Here is a 27,587-nt window from a genome sequence, read left to right as displayed (position 1 = left end):
CTTACTTGTTAAAAAAAGGTTCAATGAGTTTGGATCTGGCAGACACATGAATTTTTGGAGGACTAAGAAAAGAACCTAATGAAGAAAAGAAGCAGAACATTATACACGGTCAGGCAGACAAAGCCTGAAAAATATATTTAAATCAACAGCATGGTTCAGCACGGGTAAAAGGTACTCGTATGGGCCGAGTACCACAGCACAGGTAAGGGGTGATGCTTCATTCCTGCGTGCGCTCCAGGCCCTCTGCCCCAACCTTCCCTGCACTCTGACCGCAAAACCCTCCCACTTCTCATGAGTGGATCCCAGGGAAAGAGGAGACAGGTGAGATCCCCTCTGGACCACAGTGAGTTTGACAGAAGCAGGAATAGGGAGTACCTAGATAGTTGGCCATGGAGATGAAGCACAGTCCTGTGATGTAAGCATCATAGCCTGCCTCGTGGAGCTGTTCGGAAGCCGTGTCATAACTTGGAAAACCTTCTGCACTTTCTAAAGAGGAAAAAGAGAGAAAAAAAAAAAGTTTTCCCAAGGTCATCACAAATCATGAAGACTGGTGAGCGCACTGCCCTGCCACATCCCAAAGGCATTAGTCTGTGCTGTAGAAATACCCTAAAGAAGCAGAAAAAGAGCTACCTGTTTCTTTTTTCTTTTTTTCTGTCTTTTAAGGGCCACACCCACAGCATACAGAAGTTCCCAGGCTAGGGACTGAATCAGAGCTGCAGCTGCCAGCCTACACCACAGCCACAGCAACAGGGATCCAAGCTGAGTCCGTGATCTACACCACAGCTCACAGCAATGCCGGATCCTTAATCCACTGAGTGAGGCCAGGGATCGAACCTGCAACCTCATGGTTCCCAGTCGCGTCGGTTAACTGAGCTACGACAGGAACTCCAGGCTACCTATGTCTTAATTCTCTCCCCGCAGGACACTGAGATAACAGAGTCACCGAAAACGAGGGCTTTGGTCCTGACCAGAGAAATGCCTCCGTTACATTATCAAAGACTCAGCCACTGTCCCCCTCGCTGCACTGATGGTGCTGCCGACAAGCACGCACCACTTGCACTATGACCATGACTCCTCTTCTGACTCTGGAGTAATGACTAAATAGCATGGCCTCTGGCGTCCCACTGCCTGGGTTGGAATCTTGGCCCCACCGCTTATTTTCCCGGGGAGCCTGGCCTCTGGGCCTCCGTTCTGGTAGAGTGGAGATGGAGAATCATGGCTCCCTCATGAGGCCTTTGTGAGGCTCCCATGAGCTCATGGAAGGAAAGCTCTGACACAGTGCTTGGTACCCAGTAAACGCCCCGTAGGTAACCTTCCCCCAAAGCAAAGGTCTCCGATCAATATCGGCTCCACTCAGTACTGGCCTCTGCTAGGTCTCCAAGCTCACAGATCTAAAGATGAAAGCACAACTCTGTCCGAAAATAGATCAAAACTCGCTGTCATGCTGCCCTTGGAACATGGGGCCACTTCAGAGGAGAGCCCGTTTTTAAACAGGCTTCTTCGGTCACATGCATAGACACAGATGCCGAAAGAATGAGGTCTAAGAGAAACCTGCTTTAGAGTAAACCCTCTGCCGGAATAGTACATGGAAATGACAGGATAAAACTGTAACTCATAAATAATTATTTCCGAGAACCACTGTGGAGGTGAATATCAAAAAGGTTACAACAGGATGAAAAGCATGAGTGGAAACTAATACTGAAAAGGCTGTCACTGTTTTTACATCAATACAATGCTCTTTGAGCAAGAATTCTTTAACCTCCGTAAGTATCAAGTATTAGATTTTAAGCTTTATAAAAGTATTTTAACATGAAGGCCAATTAAGTCCTATCCTCTCTCACCAGCTGGACCACATATTTCCCAGATCCACTAGTGCCATTGTGTCGTTATAGAAAAGGTCCAGGTGTCCCCACTAACCCACTACCAGCCCCCACCCCCTCTTCTTACTCCTTTTTTGGACTATTCCAGAAAGGGAAGCAAAGAACTGTAACCTTGGCTGCTTGAGTACCTTCTGCAGTCAATTTCTGAAGCTTTAGTCCTATGATCAATGTCTTGGGAAGTTTGTAGGCTACAGCTGGTGGAACGTGAGTCACCGTATCAGCAGCATAACTACGCTAGGAGGAAGCAAGGCAGGCACAGCTGGAAGGGTCACCAACTGCCTGGGTAGGGGCCGTGGCCAGACTTGGCAAAACACCTCTGCCCTCAAGGAACATTTCTCCTTATTCTGGTTTTCCTCTCGTCATCGGTTCTGCACCTAAGCCAGCTCCTTCCTCATCAGCAAACCCTGTTCTTGGGCTTTCCAGAGACAAAAAGTTTATTTTCATCCTACCCCTGGCAATTAATCACCAACTCTTTGTCTCCACTTAAACAATGCACCATAAAAAAGAAAGACACTGAGTTTGGGGAGTATTCCAAGCATTAGGAAATAAAAGTCCTGAGGCTTTAATTGCTAAACTTCTCCATGAACAGGCCCCAATCCTACTCACAGAAAACAGATGCAGGATTAGAAGACTGCCTTTACTCCGAAAACAGTAACTCAACACAGGGCACGGGCAAGTTGTTTGAGGGAAAAAAAGTCTATAAATATACACAGTTTCTAGAACGGTTTCAACATTTCTTCTACAACAGACACCCGTAATTAGCACCAAGAGTTTGGGGCTCTTCAGGATCATTTTATCTCCTTACCAACTTTAGGAGGGTTGAAAGGCGTCTCTTTTAACCGCTTTTCCAATTCTGCGAGGGACGTGTTGTTAATGATATCCTACAAACCAGTAACAGAGAATGATGAGCCGGCATCGTCTCAGGGAAGCACATATTAAAGAGATTCAATGAGCGTCAGGACAAAAAACCAAAGCATCCAGCACTGCCCCCTTGTGTTCCCTGGAGAAACACAGGAGCGGTTATTCAAAGTGAAAGAGAAACAGCACATTTAATTTCAAGCATATGGAGGGTAGATCCGTACGAAAGGTTTTTTACTGATGTGTTAAAGATCTACAGTCCTTTAGCCAGAGAGCTATACGGCTCTGGCATTCATTTCACTCAGTTATATAAAGTCACTTCAGAAGCAGCAACTGATTATACTTTGACCTGAATTCCCTTGATTAGAAAATATATCCAACATATATAAAATAAGGAAAAGAAATGAAGAAATGTATGCATGTGTAATCTACTCAAAAATATATTATACATTTTTTTTTTTAAAGGGCCACACCTGAGGCATATGGAAGTTCCCAGGCCAGGGGTTGAATCAGAGCTATAGCCGCCAGCCTACACCACAGCCACAGCAATGTGGGATTCAAGCTGCATCTGTGACCTATAGCTCATGGCAATGCCGAATCCTTAACCCAATGAGTGAGGCCAGGGATTAAACCCACATCCTCATGGATAGAAGTCAGGATTGCATCCACTGAGCCACGGCGGGAACTCCCAAAAATACATTATATATTTTAATATTAAAAATTGAGGAGTTCCCGTCGTGGTGCAGTGGTTGGTGAATCTGGCTGGGAACCATGAGGTTGAGGGTTCGATCCCTGGCCTTGCTCAGTGGGTTGAGGATCCAGGTTGCCGTGAGCTGTGGTGTAGGTCACAGACACCAGACACGGCTTGGCTCGGATCCTGCATTGCTGTGGCTCTGGTGTAGACTGGCGGCTACAGCTCTGATTCAATCCCTAGCCTGGGAACCTCCATATGCTGCGGGAGAGGCCCTAGAAAAGGCAAAAAGACCAAAAAAAAAAAAAAATTAAAAAAAAAATTAAAAATTGACATTCGGAAAGAATAAAGGAGAAAAAAAAAAAAAAAAACATAATTCCACCACCCAAAGACAATTGCTTTGTTTTTTGTTTGTTTGTTTGTTTTCTTTTCTAGGGCTGCACCCTCTCGGCATATGGAGGTTCCCAGGCTAGGGGTCGAATCGGAACTGTAGCCACCAGCCTTTGCTAGAGCCACAGCAACGTGGGATCCAAGCCACGTCTGCGACCTACACCACAGTTCACGCAACACCGGATCCTTAACCCACTAAGCAAGGCCAGGGATGGAACTGCAACCTCACGGTTCCTAGTCAGATTCGTTAACCACTGAGCCACGACAGGAACTCCGACAACTGCTATTCATATTTTGATATATTTATTTCTAGTCTTTTCTCAGGTTCTTTTTTCCATTTTTGTTCTTTTTTTGTTTGTTTGTTTGTTTGTTTTTTTTGGATGTATCTGAAAATGACATTTAAGTAGACCAGAATTCCACAGCTCTTTGTGGCAATTCAGAAAATTTCTAAATATAGCACAAGCAGTGTTGATAAGCCGACAACGGCAACAGTTCAAAATTTAAAAATACCTTAAAAGGTTGTGTGCTGGCCATCAGTTTCGTATCCAAGAGTCTAAAAACAAAAGAATTTTTAAAAGGTAAACAGAATGGCGAGCAATTTCCAAATGTCCTTCACACAAATGAACAGGCTATTGTCTTCGAAGTGGACCAGGGAATGAAGCACGCGAGCTGTCCTGACCAGCGCTGGCATCTGCTGCGTGAGGCTGAGGACGGGTCCCCACCAGGAACTCCTTCCAGAGGCCGTGGGAAAGGCCACACCCAGGGCACAAGCTCTAGACGCGCCTGCACCCTGACAGCGCAGGGGCTGCGTGACCTCAAGCCTAAGTTAAACATCCTCACGTGCTGCCACACAAGGCACACACTGCGGCGGGCCTAACACTCCCAAGCTCTTAGCATCTCCTACCGCAACCCAGATTCGTACAGCATCATTTCTTGGAGGGTCAGAATCTGCATTGGGCAGTTCTATCCTATCGAGTTATTTCTGACTATTCTGATTCAGAGACTGGGTTACTAAAAAAGAGAGAGAGAGATTAATAGGAAAACGGTTTCTTTCCACTCAAATGTGAGCACTGCAGATAACAGGATGGAAAGAGCCCGGCTGAAAGAGCACCTGTCCACCATCCGTCTTCAGATGGGTTCTTGCACACGGACCCTTGCCCTGTGGGTCCCACGTGGCTGCCGTGTGACCTGTCGGAACAGCGATACTAACTGTGGAAAACACTAACGGGTGAAGGCGCTGACTTACAGTTGAGGAAAACACATTCTCTAGCCAGACACTTCTTGACCAACTAGAGATACTTTCCAGTGCACATACTCAACTATATGCAACTTTATATCCAACTGTTGCCAATGTGTAACTGAACACCCTGGACCAGACACTTCGCTGTGACAGGTTCACCTGACACACAAGAAAGTCAACAGGCAACTCGAGAAGACCTCACCGGGATGTGGGATGAGGAAAAAAGCAGCTGCCTGTCCATTTTCACCCTCAGTTCAAACCCCGATTTTTACGTGTTTTTTTTTTACGGGGGGGGGGGGGTCTTTTTAGGGTCACACTGCACGCAGCATATGGAAGGTCCCAGGCCAGGGGTCAAATTGGAGCTGTAGCCACCTGGCCTATAACCACAGCCACAGCAATGCCAGATTCAAGCTGCATCTATGACCTACACCACACCTTGTGGCAACGCCAGATCCTTAACCCACTGAGCAAGGCCAGGGATTGAACCTGCGTCCTCATGGATACCAGTCAGATTCATTTCCACTGAGCCACTATGGGAACTCCTGATTTTTAGGTTTTAATGACAAAGCCAATCATTAGCTGTAAAAGCAAACTTTCTCCAAGGTGGAGTATAAAGCCATTTCCCAGCTGACATGAACTAGATCATTGTGGTGATCTAATGGTTTTAATAAATTACTGTGTACCTATTTGTATAGATACCCTGATGATTGCTTTTTATTTTATTTTATTTTTTGGCCACTTCTGTCATGCAGAAGTTCCCGGGCCAGGGATTGAACCCCAGTCACAGCCATGATAATGCCAGAACCTTAACCCACGGAGCCACCAGGGAACTCCCCCTGCCAATGACTGTTTTAAAGGAAAACAAACCCTCAAAGAACGCTTACCTGGGGAAAACACATGTTGTCATCTCCTTAAACTCATTTAAGTCCTGAAACACAAGAGAATAACCTGTTATGCTTTTACTAATACACTCCCAGCATTTAAAACATAAATAGCACAAGTCCCACAGCTCTCTTCTCAAACAGTGACACCTCACACAGGCCCTGTAAGCTAAACTGCCAGGCCCATTTCTCGCCAATAATGACTTTCTAAAAACTGAAGCAGTTTCCTCAGTGATTGGGAATGACATGACCTGAGGTTAAACTTCTGCATAACCAAAATAGACAAATATTTTATGGCTGAAGTGGGGGGGGGGGATTGGCTTCTATTATATGCAGAAAACTGTCTCTATTACACGAAGCATCCTGATTGTAGGGCTAGTGGCGTTATTTAAACATAAAATGGTTCGCGCGGGAAATGGACATACTGTAAATGAGGTTCGACTTTTAATGGGGACACCTTTGAAATATGGATTAAAATAGCCACAAACAACACCGACGTTCCCCCACACGCTTCTTGCTTTCACCACTCAGGAAACTGCTAAATGGCACCCACAGCAAGTGCCTAAATTAGAGAATTCATTTGCCCAGCTGATGGGATCAGGAAGTCTCGAGCTGAGAGGAGCTGGCTCTCATTTTAAATTACCTCATCTACATACGTAATTGCCCACATGACGCTGTGCAGTCACACTCCTGACCCTTCCCAACTGCACTTCTCTTCGGCGTCATTCATGCTTCGCTGGAAGCTGCCATTTCCCATTAGCTTTTCAAGCCGAAAAATACGGGCTGCGCTGAGCTAGCTTGAAATATTTACCAGCTTTTCAACGGCTGTCGTTAAATGAGTGACCAATACACAAACAAGCGGTTTCACTGCTAAGGCCAACAAGAAGGCCATCAAGACTGTAATCTCTCAAGACTATTACGAAGTCTCCGAAGCAGGAAAAAATTAGAGTTATGGCAACTTCCAGGGCGTGTAGCAGAGTTCTTAACCAGCACCTTCTAAAAGCTCATAACGAAGCACCAAGAGCACTTTTAACAAGGGACTCTTCCCTAAAAGCCTGCTTTGAAATACGGAGTCTTGGAGGTGCCACCGTGCGTGGCTCGGCAGCAACGAATCTGAATAGCATCCATGAGGACGCAGGTTCGATCCCTGACCTCACTCAGTAGGTTAAGGATCTGGCATTGCCCTGAGCTGTGGTGTAGGTCACAGACACAGCTTGGACCTGGCGTTGCTGTGGCTGTGGGGTAGGCTGGTGGCTACAGCTACTATTCGACCCCTGGTCTGAGAACGTCAGAAGTACGGTCCTAAAAAGACCAAAAAAAAAAAAGAAAAAAAGAAAAAGAAATATGCAATCTTTATATATTTTTAAGTGCAATGTTTGATACCAGTGTAGGTAAGAGCTCAATCATTTTAAATAAGTTTTCTCCTTTATTCTCGTTACTTCTTCCAAAGTAAATGGAAAAAACCACCTTCTCCCTCTGACAATGACAGAACGAACTCAGGTCACTTTAGTCATAAAAGAGGGATGAAATTACTTATTCTAGAGTTCCCATCGTGGCTCAGCAGAAAGGAGCCTTACTAGTATCCATGAGAATGGGATTTCCATCCCTGGCCTCGCTTGGAAGGTTAAGGATCCAGCTTGCCGTGAGCTGTGGTGTAGGTCACACAGATGAGGCTCGGATCGGGTGTTGCTGTGGCTCTGGTGTAGGCTGGAAGCCAGAGCTCTGACTCAACCCCTAGCCTGGGAACTTCCATATGCTTCACCTGCTGCTACCTGGAGGAAAAAAAAAAATCACTATCCTAACCCACCTTCCACTTTGCAACAAATCATACGCTCTTTCCAGCAGAATGTGATTCAAAGCCAGTTATAGTCAAGATAACACGCATTAAGTGCCAGGCATTTAAATACAGACAATAAACAGGATACACTCCTTGGCCAAGGAGCTAGTCACCTAGAAGGAAAAGCGGAGAAAGCTGTAAAGACAAAATTCATGCCAGAGACGAGATACACAGTTCTGTGGGAGTTGAGAGAAAGATCTCCTCTTGGACCAAAGGCAGCAGGCAGAGAAACATCCCAGAAGAGGTGGGAGCTGCGCCTCGGGAAGGTAGGTAAAGCGGAATACAGCTTGAAAAGCTAGAGGAAGTTCAAGTTGAAGGAAATTACATACCAAAACCACAGACAAGTAAAAACGCAAACCACTATGCAGGGGGGTAAAATGAGCCAGTCTGGCTGAGAATAAGGACAGTAACGAGTGACTTGACTACATGAGAAGGCTGGGCCAGGTCACAGAAAGCTCGATATGCCAGGCTAAAAAGAACCCACTGTATAGAAAAAACAAAGAATGCGGAATTAATTTAGAATTTTGAGCACAGTCAGTGATGTGAACAGAACCATACATCAGGAGATTATAAAACTGGCACAGTTGGAAGGTAGATGCTCATTTGTTTAGTTAATATTTAATGCCGCCTACTTGCCAAGCTCTGTTGGTGTTTTTCAAAACACCTATAAACACACTATTAAATACGCCTTCCTCTTTCCTTACATAAAACTTCGCTGCTTTAAAGGTCAAAGAGTCCCGAGAGAGGCTGCTACTATTTGGTCAACAGCTGATCTGAAATTCACATCAGCTCTTTAGATTTGCACAATGCAAATTCACACCTAACACGTTTGTTTCGAGACTCACAACTAGGAAGGCTTTGCGTCCCAGAGGGTGACACAGCTTTCATGAAAAAATGGGGACAACCTTAGGTTGCAGAAATGGGACAAGGAAAGCAACAGACCCGCTGTATTCAGAACTGGGCTGTGTCAGACTTTTCCAAAGAAAAGGAATCAAGATGCTGATGGAACAATGTCCCGTAAGAAACGTGAAGAAACTGACGCTTTGCAGATGTACACATGACACTGAACTCTAAATGAGGTGACAGCCAATCCAGGAGTCATAAAAGAATAATGTGACCGTAGTTTAAAGTGGGGGGGGGGGTTGGAAAACCACTGCCTTGGAGGCCAAATCCGGCCCACCACCTGTTTTTGAAATAAAGTTTTACTGGAACAAAGCCACACCCAGGTGTTCACACACTGCATTCTACGGCAGGCTTCGGGCTACACAGCAGTGTGGTGTTACACGTACTGACAGAGACTGTCCAGCCTGAGAAGCCCCAAATATTTTACTGGGCAGCTGAAGCTCTACTTTGACCCATAGCCTGGGAACTTCCACATGCCGTGGGGGTGGCCCTAAAAAGATGAAGGAGGGAGGGGAGGGAGGGGAGGAAGGAACTGTAGAGAGAAAATCAAAGCCAGGGGAGGACCAGTGATGAGAGACCAATGAGACGCGGCCACGGCAGTCAGGGAGCAGAGGGGACAGCAGAGCAGATCTTTCCTGAGGAGCCAAAAAGTCCGCGCTGTGGTGCACTGAAACCGCTTGGCTCCAAGAGTAAGAAAACAGCAAGGTCGACAGAGAATCTAAGGAGCAGCCTCGCAAGAAGCAGGCAAGAATTCCGTACGACCTGATTCAGTCCACGCGGCCTCCAGCACCAGCCCCTTCAATGGCCCGGCTACGGCTCACGTCAGTGGTACCAAACCAGGGGACCACACCTGCAGCTCAGAACCCTGCCCACACTAACTCAGCACATCACTGGTGACAAGACGAAACAAAGGTTGAACTTCGCTCCACTGATTGCAGATGACTGAAGATCCCTCAAAATGGCTTGGGGGACCTCTCTGCACAAACATACAACCAGGAGCTCCCACTGTGGTGCAGTGGAAACAAATCTGACTAGTATCCTTGAGGACATGGGTTCAATCTCTGGCCTCGCTCCGTGGGTCAGGGCTCTGGCATTGCCATGAGCTGTGGTGTAGGTTGCAGAGGCAGCTCGGATCTGGGGTTGCTGTGGCTGTGGTGTAGGCCGGCAGCTGCAGCTCCGATTCGACCCCTGGCCTGGGAACCTCCATAGGCCGTAGGTGAGGCCCTCGAGGCAAAAAACGAACAAACAAAACACACAAAAAGCCCTAAACAACCACACCAGGGAGGTGGTCCCTCGGGGACCACACTGCAGACAGGGCAAAGGCATCCCAGCAGAAAACACTTTCTCAGGAATGATGCCGCTCGAATCGTGGGGCGGACAAGTCACTTACCGCAGGCAGAGGGCAGTAGAACTGATGAACCGTGTGCATCACGTCCAAGAGCATGTTGTGTCCAATGACAAGTTTCCCCTAAAAAAGCCAAGGTTAGGAAGGGTCCTCTTGGTACAAAATTACACCGGGGCTTGCGAGCGAAACGCATGGTTCGGTGCCACGAGGACTTTGCACGACACGTACTTTCTGACATTAAAAATACATATATACAAAGATACACAAATGCAGAAGAAATGTGGAGCTGGCCGCGTGCCTCTCCTGGTATTAAAGTACAGAATGCAGAGCCAAAGGGCCAAATGATTTTGATGGCAATGATCTTTTCCCTCTGATTGTTACTCATCTCGCCGCCTTCAAGAATCAAAAGCGGTAAAATTTTTTTTTTTTTGTCTTTTTGCTATTTCTTGGGCCGCTCCCGCGGCACATGGAGGTTCCCAGGCTAGGGGTCTAATCGGAGCTGTAGCCACCGGCCTATGCCAGAGCCACAGCAACGCCGGATCGTTAACCCACTGAGCAAGGGCAGGGACCGAACCCGCAACCTCATGGTTCCTATTCGGATTCGTTAACCACTGCGCCACGACGGGAACTCCCAGAAGTGGTAAAATTTTTATTGAAGAGTTTAAAAAAGTAGCCGAAAATGTTAAGCACCTTGAACTGTCAAATAATTTGTGGACAACTCCACACGTCTATTTTAGGAATGGATTCTTTAAAGAAACTCATTCATTTTTAAAACATATATTGAGGGAGTTCCCACTGTGGGTCAGTGGTGGGAACGAACCCGACCAGTATTCATGAGGACATGGGTTCGAACCCTGGCCCCACTCAGTGGGTTAAGGATCTGGTGTACCCGTGAGCTGTGGTGCAGGTCACAGATGTGGCTCAAATTCCGTGTGGCTGTGGCAGAGGCCAACAGCTGCATCTCCCATCTGACCCCCTAGCCTGGGAACATCCATATGCTGCAGGTACAGCCCTTAAAAAAAAAAAAAAAAAAGATAAAAGATAAAAGAAGATAAAAGAAAAGAAAAAAAAAGATAAAAGATATATTCATAACAACATAACAATGTTAAACAGTAAAATAACTAATTTCTAATTATATTAAATAGGAGTTTTCATTTCTTTCATCACTTTGTCAAAATTCATGAGGTTTATTCTTAAATATGAAATTCACTGCTTTTCAACCAATGAAGTACAAGAGCAATAAATGAGCCAATTCTGATAAAAATTAAACTACCAAAATGGAACATTAACTTAGATTAACCATTTGTAACATAAAGCATCTGGTCTTTTCACTACGTCCCAGGGGACCTACAGAGCAAGGCTCCTTGACTCAGAGGGCTAAACACACCTCTTTGAAATAAATAATTCTACACGAAATCTGCCAAATCTCACAGACAAGTCGTCCTTGGGGCTCACGGTGCGGGTATAGTATGAAAACACCCAGCAGTGACTAAACCACAGCGATACGCAAGGTGGGACACAAACCCTCAAAGACAAACCCAACTGTACTATCAATGAATCCCTCACCCGCAGGGAAGGAGGTTGGGATGCACAGAACTATGAAAACAGCAGATAATAAGAACTTGCATTTTCCAGTGTTGGAGGCAAAAAAAGTTACAAATAAGAAAAGAAAGTAGGGACGTCCTCTTGCGGCATAAGATCCAGCACTGTCACTGCAGGGGCTTGGGTCGCTGCCATGGCGCAGGCTCTGTCCCTGGCCCAGAAATTTCCATGTGCCATGAGTGTGGCCAGGAAACAACAACAACAACAAAAAAAAAACTAGAGAAGCTACTGGAAGTTTCCATTGCAGCTCAGCAGGTTCAGAACCTGGCTAGTATCCATGAGGACGCGGGTTTGATCCTTGGCCTCACTCAGTGGGTTAAGGATCCAGCACTGCCAAAAGCTGCGATGCAAGTCCCAGATGCGGTTCAGACCCCGTGTTGATGTGGCTGTGGTGCAGCTCTGACTGGACCCCTAGCCTGAGAACTTCCACATGCTGCAGGTGCGGCCCTAAAAAGAAAAAAAAAGTCTGGATCACTAATACCCAGGGCTTCTTTTGCAGTATGCTTTGCAACATGAACTACCAAGAGGCAGCAGAATACTACGAGTTACTCTGCAGAAGAAAGACAACAGAGAGGAAAAATAAAGAGAGGCACAGCAGGCTAAGGGGTCTGCATGTGTACCAGGCAAACACTCCCAATCTTGGAGAAGCTAAGTAAACCATCACAGTGGTTACAAGAGAGCTCAAAGCCCACCGCTGCCCCGCATCCCTGTATTCCAGAGACAACCCCGGTGCAACCAGCCACTGATCTGAAGCTGGTGGCTACGTATGGGTGATATAAGCCAACGCTTGTATCAGAAGCTCCCCTCTGCCTTTCTGGATGCCTGTAATCGAAGTCACTTCTACAGAGACCCGCAGCTTTGTGCTTCTCCGGGCTCACCCAACTTTCCATCCCATTCTGATATCCTCACTTGCTTTAGAGAAAGAGTCCTTGGGGAGCCCTCCTCCGGCACAAAGCTCTCTAAGGTCAGTTCATCATCTCTCTCCCTCCCCATCCCCCCAAAGACAGCAGCCCCCTCCCCTCAGGTGCTCCTGCTGACAAACCTGCCCCTGAGGACCAAACAGCCAGCCCTTCCCCCCGGGGTACAGCCTTAAAACCTCCCTGAAGCTCAGCATCTAAGGGACAAGATGATTCCCCCTCCAGAGAGCCAATGCTTTCTGCCAAGGCCACCGACTCAAGGAAAAGAGTCTCGGACTCCAGGCAATTCAGCATCCAAGCGAGTGGCCTGACTTACACGTGTCATGCACAAACCACCACTGGCCAGTTTAGCTATGCCAGACGTGGAGGCCTCTTTTCGGAGAAGACTCACCAAGCAAGGGACAACGTCCACCATACCTCACCCAGAGCTGTCTGGCGCATTTACACAGATGGTTGACACTTTGTTAAAATGTATCAAATGTGACTAAGGCTATGAGATACAAGATTCAATTATGCAGAAGAACGCAACACAATTATTTTTATCTTCTAGATTCTTCTAATTAAGGAATAAAATGCTTCAAACACTGGATTGTTTACCCTTATGTTCTGTAGTTTGTAATTCTACTTCTTACTGGGTTTGGTTTTTTTTTCAGCTGCACCCAAGACATGCGGAAATTCCAGGGCCAGGGAGTGAACCCTTCCCACTACCGTGACTGGAGGGAGCCGCAGCAATGGAAACACTGGATCCCTAACCTGCTAGGTCACCAGGGAATGCCTTCTTATTGGTTTCGAAAATAAAAAAAATGACAGTTTTCATGGGGCTACATAATGCCCTCTAAGGACCATCCTCCTCACTGTTTACGAGAAATGCTTTCTGGAAAAAAAATGCTGGAAATCAACTATCATAAAATTTTTTTTAAAAAAGTCATAAGCTTGGAGTTCCCGTCGTGGCGGAGTGGTTAACGAATCCGACTAGGAATCATGAGGTTGCAGGTTCAATCCCTGGCCTTGCTCAGTGGCTTAAGGATCCGGCGTTGCCGTGAGCTGTGGTAAAGGTTGCAGATGCGGAACCTGCGTTGCTGTGGCTCTGGCGTAGGCTGATGGCTACGGCTCCGATGAGACCCCTAGCCTGGGAACCTCCATATGCCACGGGAGCGGCTCTAGAAAAAGTAAAAAAAAAAAAGTCATAAGCTCTCAAACAATATGGAAAAATGTGAACAAGGACAAGTTAAGTGAAACAGCAAGATGAAAAATTACTTATATGTGATGACCATGACTATAAAATAGGTTGACTGTTCACACGGAGTAAGTAAAAATTGTAAGAGTTATGTTTTCAAAAAGTGGGTTGGATATAATTCAGCAGTTATGATGTCACAATAGGCACATTACAACAACGGTCTATCTTGATGAAGTTCTAACTTCTCCTTCCAGACCAGGTAAACATTCTAAACATGACCAGATGACTAATTTGCAATGATAACTAGGCATTTCCCTTTAACTGTTATGTTTAGGAAATTAATTAAAAAGTCTGGTCCACTTACCGAATTAGCAATGGCATGAATGACTCTAGAAAATCCCACAGCATCTTTCAGCTCTTCCTAATTTAAAAACAAAACAGAACAAAAAAACTATTGACATAAACATATTCCTTATTTGAATGGGTTAAAATCTAGGCCAAAAAAAACCACTGCAATTTTATATTGAGTTAGATACGTTTAGTTTCATGTGCTTTGAGTCTATCACCTCAAACAACTACACTTGAAATGATCCACGAACATACCTTTCCTCTGCTTTAGTAGCAAATTATTCATCAGTTTCTAAAATAACAGGGCTGGAGTTCCCGTTGTGGCTCAGTGGTAATGAATCCAACTAGTATCCATGAGGATGTGGGTTCAATCCCTGGCCTTGCTCAGTGGGTTAAGGATCTGCTGTTGCCGTAGCTGTGGTGTAGGCCAGCAGCTGCAGCTCCAATTCAATCCCTAGTCCGGGAACATCCACATGCTGCATGTGGAGCCCTAAAAAGCAAAAAATAAAAATGAAAAATAAAATAACAGTGTTAAAGTGTACCCATCACTTCCCATCATCTGCTGAAGTCTCCAAGTCTATCAAGCTGCCTTAAAAACACAAACTTTTAAAAGATGCCACCTGCTGGCCAAATTCAATACTGCATCCAATTCTGACACGACCCACCCAGCAGTTGACGGTCAAATCAAGCATTCTCCGACTTTTTTTTTCCTGGTCAAATGTATGTTCATAAAAACTTTATAGCACGGCACTGAGACCCATCCCTTCAGTTTATTCTCTCCTGTTTTCCTGCCAAGGGTGCTTAAAGCAGCTCCACTCTCGCTCCTACCTTGAAACCCCTTCCTTGACTCTAAGCTCCATGCAACCACTCACCCTGTCTCCTCACAGCTAAATTAGAGCCGTCTCTCCACTCACAAACTTCAGTTTACCTCCCAGGGACCTGCAAGCCCTCAGCTCTCCCACCGCATCCTCACTGAAGCTGCCCCCCTCCTTCTACTCTAGAGCCTAACACGCCCTGGAGGGGATGCAGAGAAGCTGGAACACTTGCGCCCTGTCAGCGGGAATGGCAAGTGGTACCATCGCTGTGGAAAACGGCCAATGCGTGGCGGCTCTTCAAAAAAATTAAAAATAGGATCCCGATGTGATCCAGCAATTCCATTCCTGGGTATTTACCCCAAGAAACTGAATGCAAGGACTCAAAGAGATACTTACACACCTGCGTTCACAGCAGCAACAGTCACAAGAACCAAAAGGTAGAAGCAACACAAGTGTTCATCAACAAATAAATGGATAAAAGGCGTCCTCCGGGGTAGCATTCCCAGCCTTTAAAAGGAAATCCTGGGAGTTCCCGTCGTGGCACAGTGGTTAATGAATCTGATTAGGAACCATGAGGTTGCAGGTTCGATCCCTGGCCTTGCTCAGTGGGTTAAGCATCTGGCGTTGCCATAAGCTGTGGTGTAGGTTGCAGACTCGGATCTGATCCCATGTTGTTGTGGCTCTGGTGTAGGCCAGCAGCAACAGCTCCAATTAGACCCCTAGCCTGGGAACCTCAATATGCCACAGGAGCAGCCACAGAAAAGGCAAAAAGACCAAAAAAAAAAAAAAAAAAAAAAAAAAAAAAAGACAAAAAAACAACAAAAAAAAAATTAAAAAAAATAAAAGGAAATCCTGGAGTTCCCGTCATGGCACAGCAGAAACCAATCTGGCTATGAACCATGAGGTTGTGGGCTCAATCCCTGGCCTCACTCAGTGGGTTAAGGATCTGGTGTTACCGAGAGTTGTGGTGTAGGTTGCAGACGCGGCTCGGATCCCAAGTTGGCTGTGGCTGTGGCCAGCAGCTGTAGCTCCGACTGGACCCCTAGCCTGGGAACCTCCATAGGCCGTGGGTGCAGGCCTAAAAAGCAAAAAAATAAAATAAAATAAATTTTAAAAATAAAAAGGAAAGGAAATTCTGACACAGGTTATAGTATAGATGAACCAAAAGTACATTATGCTGAGAGAACTAGGCAAGTAACAAAAAGACAAGTACTATATTATTCCACTTATAAGAGGAGTAAATTCACAGACAGGAGGTAGAGTGGTGGTTGCCGGGGACTTGGGGGCAGGGAGAATGGGGAGGGACTGCTTAATGGGTATCCAGTGTCAGTTCTGCAAGTTGACAAGAGTTCTGGAGATGGGCAGTGGCGATGGCTGCACGGCAATGTGAGTGTATCTGAGAGTGCAGCACTGCACACTTCAACGTGCTGAAGATGATTAAGCGTATGGTATACATTTTACTACAATTTTTTTTTTTAAATAGTATTTTTAGGAGTTCCAGTCATGGCTCAGTGGTTAACAAATCCGACTAGGAACCATGAGGTTGAGGGTTCGATCTCTGGCCTTGCTCAGTGGGTTAAGGATCCGACGTTGCCGTGAGCTGTGGTGTAGGTCGCAGACACAGCTCAGATCTGGCATTGCTGTGGCTGTGGCAGAGGCCGGTGGCTACAGCTCCGATTGGACCCCTAGCCTGGGAACCTCCATATGCCGCAGGTGCAGCCCTCAAAAGACAGAAGATGGAAAAAAGGGGGGGGGGTATTTTTAAAAAGAAAGAAAGAAGAGTTCCCTGGTGGCCTAGTAGTTAAGGATCTGACATTGTCAGTCCCTGCTGTGGTGCAGTTTGATCCCTGGACCAGGAACTTCCACATGCCATGGGCAAGACCAAAAAAGAAAGAAAGAAAAGGAAAAAAACCTACTCCCAAGGCTAAACCCAAGCCACACCTCAGTCTTTATCCTACCTCTCCCGGACATCAGACACTGTCAACATGCCTCCTTCCAGCATTCTCTCCCTGGGCTGCTGTCACAGTAACCTCCGGGCACAGCTCCCCACTTCTGCCCACCACTCAAGTGCTGGTGGTCAGCAGGCTCCAACCGGGGCCCCCTCCTTCCTCATGGACCTGACAGGGGCTCTCATCCAGCCCTGGTCTCTGCAGACGACAACCAGGCCAGCCCTCGCCCCGCTCCCGAACCCCAGCTCAACACTCTGCTGACAGGACAACCCACACTCGGATGCCCCAACGACGCCTGAAATCTCCTTGGGTCAACAGCAGAGTGTGACACCTTTGTCCACTGCAGTGGGACAGCCTTGCCTCAGGGTAGAACAGCCAGGGGAGGAAGGGAGGCAGAGGCTGAGGGGTGGCTGGGGGGCCATTTCCCACCCACCTTCCTCTCTCTGGGCAGGGGGGGAGGCCCTGCCAGGAGACAGCTCCTCACTGCCGGCTGGGTTCTGACACCTTTCTGCCACCACCTTTTCAGGATGGAGCTACAGCACACGAAAGCACGGAGCTGCAGACTAGAGTCAGGTCCTCGGAGGGGTACCCACAACTCACACCCCATGTTCCAGTGTCATCTTTCTGGCATGTGGACCAGCTGGCACCTTTGGCTGACCTTCCTTCTCCCAGTGATCAAGTATCTAAACCCACGGAGGCGTGTGGTGTCTTTGCTGATGGAATTCGTCTAGTGTGGCCGTGCTTTATGCATGTGTGAACCTGACATCCTCGGTGGCCCAAGCCTACTCCCGGCCTCCTCCACCTCTCGCCCCGGCCCACCCCCTCGATGGGGACTGACATCAGGCTACCCAGCTGCTCGAGCATCCCCCCCTCCTCCCCTCCTCGTTCACCACCCACACCCAGTCACAGACGCCCCAGATTCCACCATCCACACATTTCCTGACGCCGCCACAACTGCTGCTGCCTCTCCTGTTCCAGGACACTCACATTCCTTCACGAGCCCACTGCACACCTAGGGTCTCCCTGCGTCCAGTCTTACTCATTCGAACCCACCCCCCGGGTGACAAGGGATGACAACTGGGGGGAGGGTCCAACAGTGCAAATACAGCCATGCATCCTCATCTGCCGAATCACAGCATCAGAGCTGGGTTTTAGGAAAACCACTAACTGTGCCTGAAGTTAGGCACGGTGATGTTAATTAATCAATGGGCAGCAAAGCACAGTGACACACAATGGGAATGACCATCACAAATTCTTCCTACAAGACTGCTTCACAAAAGTGAAGACCAGCTGACCATAACCCCAGCCTCGCTTTGTTGGCTACGTCTAAATCCTTAGCTGTAAGCCCCCCTCATTCCCTTCTGGGTCTTACCACGGGCTCAATTCTTCTACAGGGGCAAACTATTCACTTAATTGGATTCAACAGAGGATCCACAACTCTGTTGCCAGGTCTCACCCAAAGGAAACGAACATCACTCAATCACCTGTTCTTTGGCTTGTTTCTGCTGCTCTCTTCTTTTGCGTTCTTCTTCATCCACTTTGCTGATAACAATATATCGCTCTTTCTAAAAGACATAAAGCAGACATAGAATTTTCTGGAAAACAACTTGAGTGCCCTTCCGCCCCAAAGTCAGGTTCTGCTACCAACAGAAATTTTAATTTTCTCACTGCAAACACTTTCATGGGCTAAACACACTAAAAGCATTTTGAAATGCTACCCAAAGTTGAGGTGATGCTTTACAAACCAAAATTCAGGCCCCGTATTTTTCCATGACATTTTCCCATGGTTTATTAACACACCTTAACAGACATCAATTATAATTATCAACAAACTGAAAATAAGACACTCCATAATGGCAGATCCCATTGTGGCTCAGTGGTAATGAACCCGACTAGTATTCAGGAGGATGCAGGTTCGATCCCTGGCCTCGTTCAGTGGGTTAAGGATCTGGTGTTGCCGTGAGCTGTGGCATGAGACGAGGCTCGAATCCTGCATTGCTGTGGCTGTGGAGTAGGCCGGCAGTTGCAGCTCCAATTCGACCCTTAGCCTGGGAACCTTCACATGCCACAGGTGTAGCCCTAAAATGTAGAAAAATTTTTAAAAAGACACTCTATAATGAACACTAAGATGCTGCATTTGAACATGAAATGTTACATAGTTGATTCAAAATAAAATTTCTAGGAGTTCCCGCTGTGGTGCAGTGGGTTAATGACCCAGCTTGTCTCTCTGGAGGCAATGGTTCGAACCCTGGCCTGGTGCAGTGAGTTAAGAATTCAGCATTGCTGCAGCTCTGGCGTAGGTAGCAGCTGCAGCTGGGATTCGATCCCTGGCCAAGGAACTTCCAAATACCTTGGGTGCAGCCAAAAAAATAAAAAACAAAATAAAATTTCTATTTAATCTATAAAAATGTTAAACCACTATGTTGCACAACCTGAAACTAATGTAATACCAGAAATCAACTACATCTCAATATTTCTACATCATATTTCATTAACATAAGAAAAAAATTCTGGGTTTTCTGGTAACTTGCCAGATAATAAGAACCTTCTTTCTAACATACTGCATTTTATATCAAACACATCGTAAAACCTCCCGTCAGGAGATCCCGTCATGGCTCAGCAGTAACAAACCCAAGTAGTGTCCATGAGGATTTGGGTTCAATCCCTGGCCTCGATCAGTGGGTTAAGGAGCCAGTGTTGCCGGGAGCTGTGGTGTAGGTCGCAGATGGGGCTTGGATCTGCCATTGCTGTGGCTGTGGTGTAGGCTGGTGCTGGCAGCTCCGATTCGATCCCTAGCCTGGGAACCTTCATATGCTGCTGGTGCGGGGCTAAAAAAAAAAAAAAAAAAAAACTACAATGTCAGAGTTTGTGATTTATCTTCTAGCAAGCTTTAATTTACTCAATCTCTTATTTAACTAGATATCTGAGTTACAAACAAGAATTAAATTCTAAAGAAGTTCTACAAAAGGAACCCACCCTCAGCCCACCATTACTGATCATGGCTCTATCAGAGCATCCTGGGAGCATGACCACGGCCAAGCTTATGACCGGATTCTAAAATTAAATTTTACTGGGCCTGAAGTTCCTGTCATGGCGCAGCAGAGGTAAATCTGACTAGGAACCATGAGGTTTCGGGTTCGATCTCTGGCCTCGCTCAGTGGGTTAAGGATCTGGTGTTGCCCTGAGCTGTGGTGTAGGTTGCAGACTCGGCTCGGATCAGGCGTTGCTGTGGCTGTGGTGTAGGCCGGCAGCTGTAGCTCTGATTAGACCCCTAGCCTGGGAACCTCCATATGCCACAGGTGCCGTCCTAAAAAGCAAAAAAAAAAAAAAAAAAAACCAAAAAAAAACCCATTTTACTGACCCATGTAACAGGAAGTGGTTATTACATGCATACTACACATATCAGTCTTCTGCAATAATAAGAACATACATTTGCACACTTTCAAGTTTACAAAGCATGTTAACTTCCACCCACACATTTGATCGCTATTTTTTATTTTTTATTTTTTTGTCTTTTGTCCCCTGAGCCATGATGGGAACTCCTGATCACCATATTTTAAAAAGCTGTGAGGTGGGCACAGATCACCACTGCCATGCTCATGCCTAATACACAAATGAGGAAGGCAAGGTGTGCAGACGGGAGATGACTTGCCCAATGTCACCTGGCTCCTCCCGAGCAGAGTCAAAGAGTAAACTCTGACGTTCAACCATCGATTGCATTTTTGCATTTGCGTGCTGCTGCATGGGTTTGATGCATTTAATGATGGACCTGGATAATTCCTGGGGTTACCTTTTCAGTTTCCAAAGTCTCAACATGAATGCCTTTGGGATACCTAAAAAAAAAAAAGAAAATACAGCATCTTAGATGGGACAATGACAGCTGAAACCCTGAGTATTTTAAAAGCCTCTATATAGCTACAACTTCACTACATACGTTTTATTAAGTATGAAATAAATATTACCACGAGGAAGACTTCAGCGTATGCCTAGCCCATAATATTGCAGGTACCCAATGCTTCCCTGTCGCTGCTCTTGTAACAGGAATGATGACAAATTCATCTGTTTAGGGCTTGGGCATCTTCTGACATGTCATGCATCATGTCATGCAGTCAACTCCTTACTACATAATCAAATTTTGCTTGTAAATATAACAAAGCTTACTTCCTAAGTGACATGCTGAAGGTCTTTTTGGATGGTATGGGTGTGCTTAGGGGAGGGCTGAGATGAGTAACGCTGTGGTAAGCTGGCATAATTGGTGGCATCAGCCAAGGAGAAGAATCTAGAACCCAGGTGGAATGTGTTGCAAGGATAACAGAAGACGAAAGGAGCCTGGTAATGACAATGGTCAAAGACAATGCCCAGTATATATGCCACTGGCAGATGTTAATGAAAGAATAAGAACCCCAAACAGGAATTCCCATCGTGGCTCAGCAGGTAACGAACCGGACTAGTATCCATGAGGACTTGGGTTCCATCCCTGTCCTCGCTCAGTAGGTTAAGGATCTGGCGTTGCCATAAGCTGTGGTGTAGGTCGCAGATGCACCTCAGATCCTGCATTGCTGTGGCTGTGGTGTAGGCTGGCAGCTGTAGCTCTGATCGAATCCCTAGCCTATGAACCTCCACATGCCTCGGATACGGCCCTAAAAAGAAACATACACACACCAAAAAGAACCCCAAACAAAGTCAAATGCAAACATCCCTCTGTCCAATTCTGATATCCAATTTTTGGATTTGAGATCCACTTGAAACTTAAACTAATGGAAACACTTCCAGAAAAAATACTCACTCAAAATTTTGGATATTATTTTAGGGGATTCATGGACCACCTGAAACCTACCCATGGTCTCAATGCTGCTTTAGAAAAGGCATTCACCTGAATTATTTCCCTGGTCTTAAAACCAAATCCTTACTGTATCCCTTCCAAGAACGCAAACACTACACACCTACCACAACACCGAAAATCAATTACACATCAATAAAACTTTAAAAAATGAAAAGACAAACAAAAAACCACGACACACCTAGAAGTTAATGGACAGGCCAAAGCGAGCGTTAAAAGAAAATTTTAAAGGCTGTATAGCACCTATGAGGAGCCAAGAACAAAGAAAATAAATTAAGTGGATATTCAGCTTGAGAAATTAGGGGGAAATAATGAAAATAAATAAATAAATAAAGCTCCGCCCAAGGACATAAAATGGTCAAATCACTGAGAACAGAAGAATGTTAAAAATGAAGTAGGAGCAAAAAAAACCACATTTTGTTTTTAAACCGGAGGTCCCTCCCAGAGCTCACATGCATAACACTCAACACTTACTTCCAGCTCAAAGTCTGATAAATCAGTTTTCTTTGGAACCTATAAAAACAAGTGAAAGGGTATTAATTTTGGCTCCTTGCAGGGAAAGGTCACACCAATCAAGCCCTGGCTAGGAGAGACAGGGACGCGACAGGTCCCCCTCCACCCCCCGTGCGAATGACACCAGGATGTGAGGCCCCCTCCTTTGTCTGCACGCTCTTCAGCACCACACGCGGCCCCGAGAGAAGAGGCCCAAGTTCTCGTCTAACCAAGGCATCCGTGCCTGTGGCTCACCAACAGAGTTTTGAGGAGACAGATGCGCGAAAACACTTGGGTCGAGCGAGTCACAGAGGAAGAGCAATGGAGGCTGTTTAAGTTACCGACTTCTTGAAACACTGATTTTTTTACTAAGAGAGAGATTAAAAGGATAGACGTTCAGAGGTCCCGCTGTGGCTCAGCAGTAACAAACCTGACTAGGATCCATGAGGATGGGGGTTTGATCCCTGGCCTTGCTCAGGGGGTTAAGGATTCGGCATTGCCAGGAACTGTGGTGTAGATCGCAGACGCGGCTTGGATCCCACATGGCTGTGGCTGCGGTGTTGGCCGGCAGCTGCAGCTCCAGTTTGACCCCTAGCCTGGGACCTTCCACATGCTGCGTGTGCAGCCCTAAAAACAAAACAAAAGAAAACAAAACAAAAAAACCACTATTCTAAGTGAAGTTAAGTCAGGCAGAGAAAGACCATACTGTATGGCATCGCTCGTCTATGTGGGATCTGAAAAACAAACTAAATAATATAACAAAAAGGAAAGAGACTCACGGGTACAGAGAACAAACCAGTGGTTACCGGGGGAAGAGGGAGGGGGGCAGGGGCAAGATTCAAGGAGGGGATTAAGAGGTACAAACTATTACGTATAAAATAAGTCAGCTACAGGGGTTCCCGTCGTGGCTCAGTGGACAATGAATCCGACGAGGAACTATGAGGTTGCGGGTTTGATCCCTGGCCTCGCTCAGTGGGTTAAGGATCCGGCGTTGCCCAGAGCTGGGGTGTAGGTCGAAGATGCGGCTCGGATCCCGTGTTGCAGTAGCTGTGGCGCACGTCAGAGGCTACAGCCCTGATTTGCCCCCTAGCCTGGGAACCTCCACATGCAGAGGGTGTGGCCCTAGAAAAAGACAAAAAAGACAAAAAAAAAAAAAAGTAAGCTACAGAGATATGCTGTACAACACAGGGAATATAGCCAATCTTTTATAATAATTATAAATGGAATATAACCTTTAAAAATTGTGAATCACTATATTATACATCTGTAACTTATGTAATATCATGCCTAAATTATATCTCAATAATAAAAAAAATTTTGAAGGGACAGAAGTAGCCTGGCAGTGCATTCTACTCTTTGGAAGCCTTTATGTCTTAAGCACACCTCGAGGCTAGAGTAATTACGCCACTCTTGAGCATAATTTAAAGCAAAGTTGCACAATTTCTCCCATGGAGGACAAGACAAAGCATTCTTCACTGTCTCGTATACCAGGGTCCCCACTGTGTCAATGCTAAACTTAGTGCTGGAATCTTAGGAACGTACCTCTAATAAAAAGACTATTTATGAAATATGCATGTGTTCTCTTTTTTTTTGGCTTTTTTTCTTTTTTTTTTTTGGCTTTTTTGGCTTTTCAGGGCCGCACCCGCGGCATATGGAGATTCCCAGGATAGGGGTCGAAACAGAGCTACAGCTTCTAGCCGACACTACAGCCACAGCAACACCAGATCCGAGCCGCATCTGTGACCTACACCCCAGCTCTCGGCAACGCCGGATCCTCAGCCCACTGAGCGAGGCCAGGGATTGAACCTGCATCCTCATGGATCCCAGTTGGGTTTGTTAACCCCTGAGCCCCAACGGGAACTCCTGAATATGTTCTTAAAAAACCAAATGGAGCACATGTCAGAAATCATCTACCTTTCCAAAAAAAAAGGTCACGTGAAAATATTCAGGGCAACTAACCCAGTACACGGCTCCAGATCCAAGTTCCTGTTTTCTTCACTTTGTAATAAATCTTCTATTTTTTCTCTGAGGAATGAGAATAAAAACACGACTGTCAGTATTACTCAGGCATGAAGTTATCAACCAAGAGAATCATCACACTCAAAAGCAACAGGACTCCAAGAACATATGACAATGTGACTTCATCAAATCGTGTCACAACTTTTTAGTTCAGTACGGCTTCAAGAAAAAAACGCGATTTGGGCATATTCTTTCTGTTGCTGTTATTAATGAGCTAAGTGACAGCGTCTCAAGGATTCATCAATACAAGTGATTGACTTTCTCACTTTCTTAATAAAGCAATGACACTCGTAACGCGACCGAGCAAACCCAGACGCGCTTCCAGCGACATGTCTGCTTGTCAGAAAATTTACCACAAGAGAAAAAAACATGGACACGCTGCAAATAACTGGCTGGGCCTGCATCATTCCTCTGCCTGCCGGGAAACGAGACAGTGGTCCAGGCAGGAGATCCACCCACTTGTCAGGACAGTCTCTGGCCTGGGGACACGTGGGAAGTTTAAGCACAGTGCACAGAACTTGACCGACAATTAATGGCCGTCACTCAAACTCAGACACTCCACAGTTAAACCCTGCCACACACAGCATCACACCTCTGTGTGCACCGCATGTGTATGTGTGTGTGTGTGTGTGTGAGCACAAGCCTTAGATACAGGTGCCAGCCCTGTCCCAATCCACAGGACCCGATGCACGTTCGGTTTCGGTTTAGGAACTTACACCACTTGGTCAATGAACTTCTTCTGATCCTCCGGAATCGCCACGGGACACTTTGAAGTGTTAGGAGACACGTACGAGAGAGCGCCCGCGCCATTGGACTGTAGCCGCTTCTCATCATACTGCTCTCTTAACTGTCTTTCTTCTTCCTGGTTTAAGTATGGAATTCCTGAACACAGTTTTGAAAAGAATGCATTAGCAGAAGTAAACGTCTAACATAAAAAAACTTTTAACAAACCAGGAGTTCCCATCATGGTGCAGTGGTTAACGTATCCAACTAGGAACCATGAGGTTGCGGGTTCGGTCCCTGCCCTTGCACAGTGGGTTGATGATCCGGCGCTGCCGTGAGCTGTGGTGTAGGTTGCAGACGCAGCTCGGATCCCGTGTTGCTGTGGCTCTGGCGTGGGCTGGGGGCTACAGCTCCGATTGGACCCCTAGCCTGGGAACCTCCATATGCCGCGGGAGCAGCCCAAAGAAATAGCAAAAAAAGACAAAAAAAAAAAAAAAAAAAAAAACTTTTAACAAACCAGAGTCTGAAAGACTCAGGAAAGACCTACCATGTTTAACTACCGCTTAAGAAATCAAAGGAAAAAGCAAATCATTTTGAAATATGTTTTGTCTGTTCATTCACTCATCCACTCTTCTTTCAACAAACTTGTTTTGGCACTGAAGCTGCGCCAGGCACTGGACCAGGCACCAATGAGCTCACCGTGAACAAGGCAGACGTGTCCTGCTCTGCAGTGAAGGAAATGACCTTAGATATGACAACCAGAGAAGGCCACCAGGAGGGAAGACCCAGAGGGTAAGAATGAATCAGACAGGAAGGAGCTGGAGGGAGAACATTTCAAGCAGGGAATGAGCATAAACACCCAGAGGATGGAAACAGCTTGGAATGTTCCAAAAACAGCAAGGAAGCTGGTGCGACCTGAATATAGTGAGCAAGAGAATGGTGAAATGTCAGGTTGGAAAGGATGTGGTAAGATTACCCAGGCCCTTGAGGGCGCGGAAAGAATTTACTTTATTCCAAGAGCAATGAGATGCCACTGGAAGGTTTTAATCATATTACCTGCTCCATGTTTTTAAAAGATCATTTGACTCCTGGGAGTGAAAGCAGGGAGATGAGTGAGAAGGAACTGGCCACTGAAGTTGTCCAGGCAAGAGATAACCACTTAGATCAGGGGTCAACTCATTTTTTCTTAAATGGACAAATGATAAATGTTTTAGGCTTGTGGGCCATATGGGGATCTCTGCTCCAACTATTCAACTCTGATCTTTGTAACATGAAAACGGTCACACACACAATGGGTAAATGAATGGGCATGACTGTGTCCCAATAAAGCTTTATTTATAAAATAGACAAAGGGTCACAGCTTGTGACCTCGGCTCACTCTACAGAGATGGAGAGAATGATTCTCAAGACAGGAGAGCTGGAACTTGCCAACAAACTGGCGGCAAGAGAGAAAGGGAAGGGCAAAATCAAAAATGACTTCTGGAGTTCCCGTTGTGGCTCAGTGGTTAATGAATCTGACTAGGAACCATGAGGTTTCAGGTTCGGTCCCTGCCCTTGCTCAGTGGGTTAAGGATCTGGCATTCCTGTGAGCTGTAGTGTAGGTCTCAGACATGGCTTGGATCCCGCGTTGCTGTGGCTCTGGCGTAAGCCGGCGACTACAGCTCTGATTAAACCTCTAGCCCGGGAACCTCCATATGCCGTGGGAGCAGCCCTAGAAAAGACAAAAAGACAAAAAAAAAAAAAAAAAAAAAAGACTTCTAACTATTAAGTTTAAGCAACTAGGAAAACAGTAGGGCCACTTACTGAAATGGGAAAAACTAGGCAGAAAACAGATCTCTGGGGCCTAGCGGAGAAAAATCAAAGGCTACCTGCTAGATGTGTTAAATCATCTAAAGAGACATAGAGACACAGAAATGAAGAGTTACGGATAGAAGCCTAAAGCTAGAAGAAAGGTGCTGAGATAGAAATTTAGGCATCATCAGGATGCTGGGGGCATTAAGCCATAGGACACTCAACAAACTTTGTAGTAAGAATGATGGAATTAGGAGTTCCTGTGGTGGCTCCATGGTAACGAACCCAATGAGTATCCATGAGGACGAAGGTTCGATCCCTAGCCTTGCTCAGTGGGTTAAGGATCCGGTGTTGCCGTGAGCTACAGTGTCAGTCACAGATGCAGCTTGGATCCCAAGCTGCTGTGGCTGTGGCACAGGCTGGCAGCTGCAGCTCCAATTTGACCCCTAGCCTGCGAATAACCATATGCCGTGGGTGCGGCCCTAAAAAGCAAAAAAAAAAAAAAGAAAGGAATGCTGAAATTGGAAAATCACCATTTGTCAGCAGTAATAACTATGTGAACCAAGACTCATCAGTGGATGCTAAAGCTAATTGGTGAAAAAGTGATCAACCTTAACAACACCAACAGCTGCAAAACAAAAAGAGTGGACTTACTACCACTCGCCTGTATACTTAGAAAAGGGTAAGGCGATAAATCGTATATGTAATTTTTCACAAATTAAAAGAAAGGTTAATATCATCAGTAATATGACTAACTAATGTCATGCTATGATGCAATAAGCAGCACGCACAGTCGCATCTGCAGTAGTCCTGCCTGAAATGAATGGGTGCATTTCGACTTGTCTGAGGAGGAGTCCAAACTAAGGGGCATGATACAAAATAACTAGCC

The 27,587-nt window shown here is 46.1% G+C and overlaps 1 protein-coding gene across 6 annotated transcripts in view; it reads right to left on the bottom strand.

The window, feature by feature from the left end:
- PARN (poly(A)-specific ribonuclease) overlaps window positions 1-27,587 on the bottom strand; it is a 190,217-nt gene that overhangs the window by 137,896 nt on the left and 24,734 nt on the right. For all 6 annotated transcript variants that reach the window (XM_085017517.1, XM_021086564.2, XM_085017521.1 and 3 more), the window contains 12 exons: window positions 24,901-25,066; window positions 24,125-24,190; window positions 22,148-22,186; window positions 20,624-20,666; window positions 18,318-18,398; window positions 14,086-14,142; window positions 10,071-10,148; window positions 5,944-5,987; window positions 4,330-4,372; window positions 2,686-2,761; window positions 376-486; window positions 6-75 (listed from right to left, as the gene is read on the bottom strand). In XM_085017517.1, the coding sequence (XP_084873643.1) occupies window positions 6-75; window positions 376-486; window positions 2,686-2,761; window positions 4,330-4,372; window positions 5,944-5,987; window positions 10,071-10,148; window positions 14,086-14,142; window positions 18,318-18,398; window positions 20,624-20,666; window positions 22,148-22,186; window positions 24,125-24,190; window positions 24,901-25,066 (874 nt within the window). The remainder of the gene's footprint in view (window positions 1-5; window positions 76-375; window positions 487-2,685; window positions 2,762-4,329; window positions 4,373-5,943; window positions 5,988-10,070; window positions 10,149-14,085; window positions 14,143-18,317; window positions 18,399-20,623; window positions 20,667-22,147; window positions 22,187-24,124; window positions 24,191-24,900; window positions 25,067-27,587) is intronic.

The sequence above is a fragment of the Sus scrofa genome, chromosome 3 (assembly GCF_054392235.1).
Source record: "Sus scrofa isolate SSC_HxYL_T2T_F1_AM1 chromosome 3, Sscrofa_HxYL_maternal_Yorkshire_Landrace_v2.0, whole genome shotgun sequence".
NCBI lineage: Eukaryota > Metazoa > Chordata > Mammalia > Artiodactyla > Suidae > Sus > Sus scrofa.
This window is presented reverse-complemented; position numbering and strand designations above follow the sequence as displayed.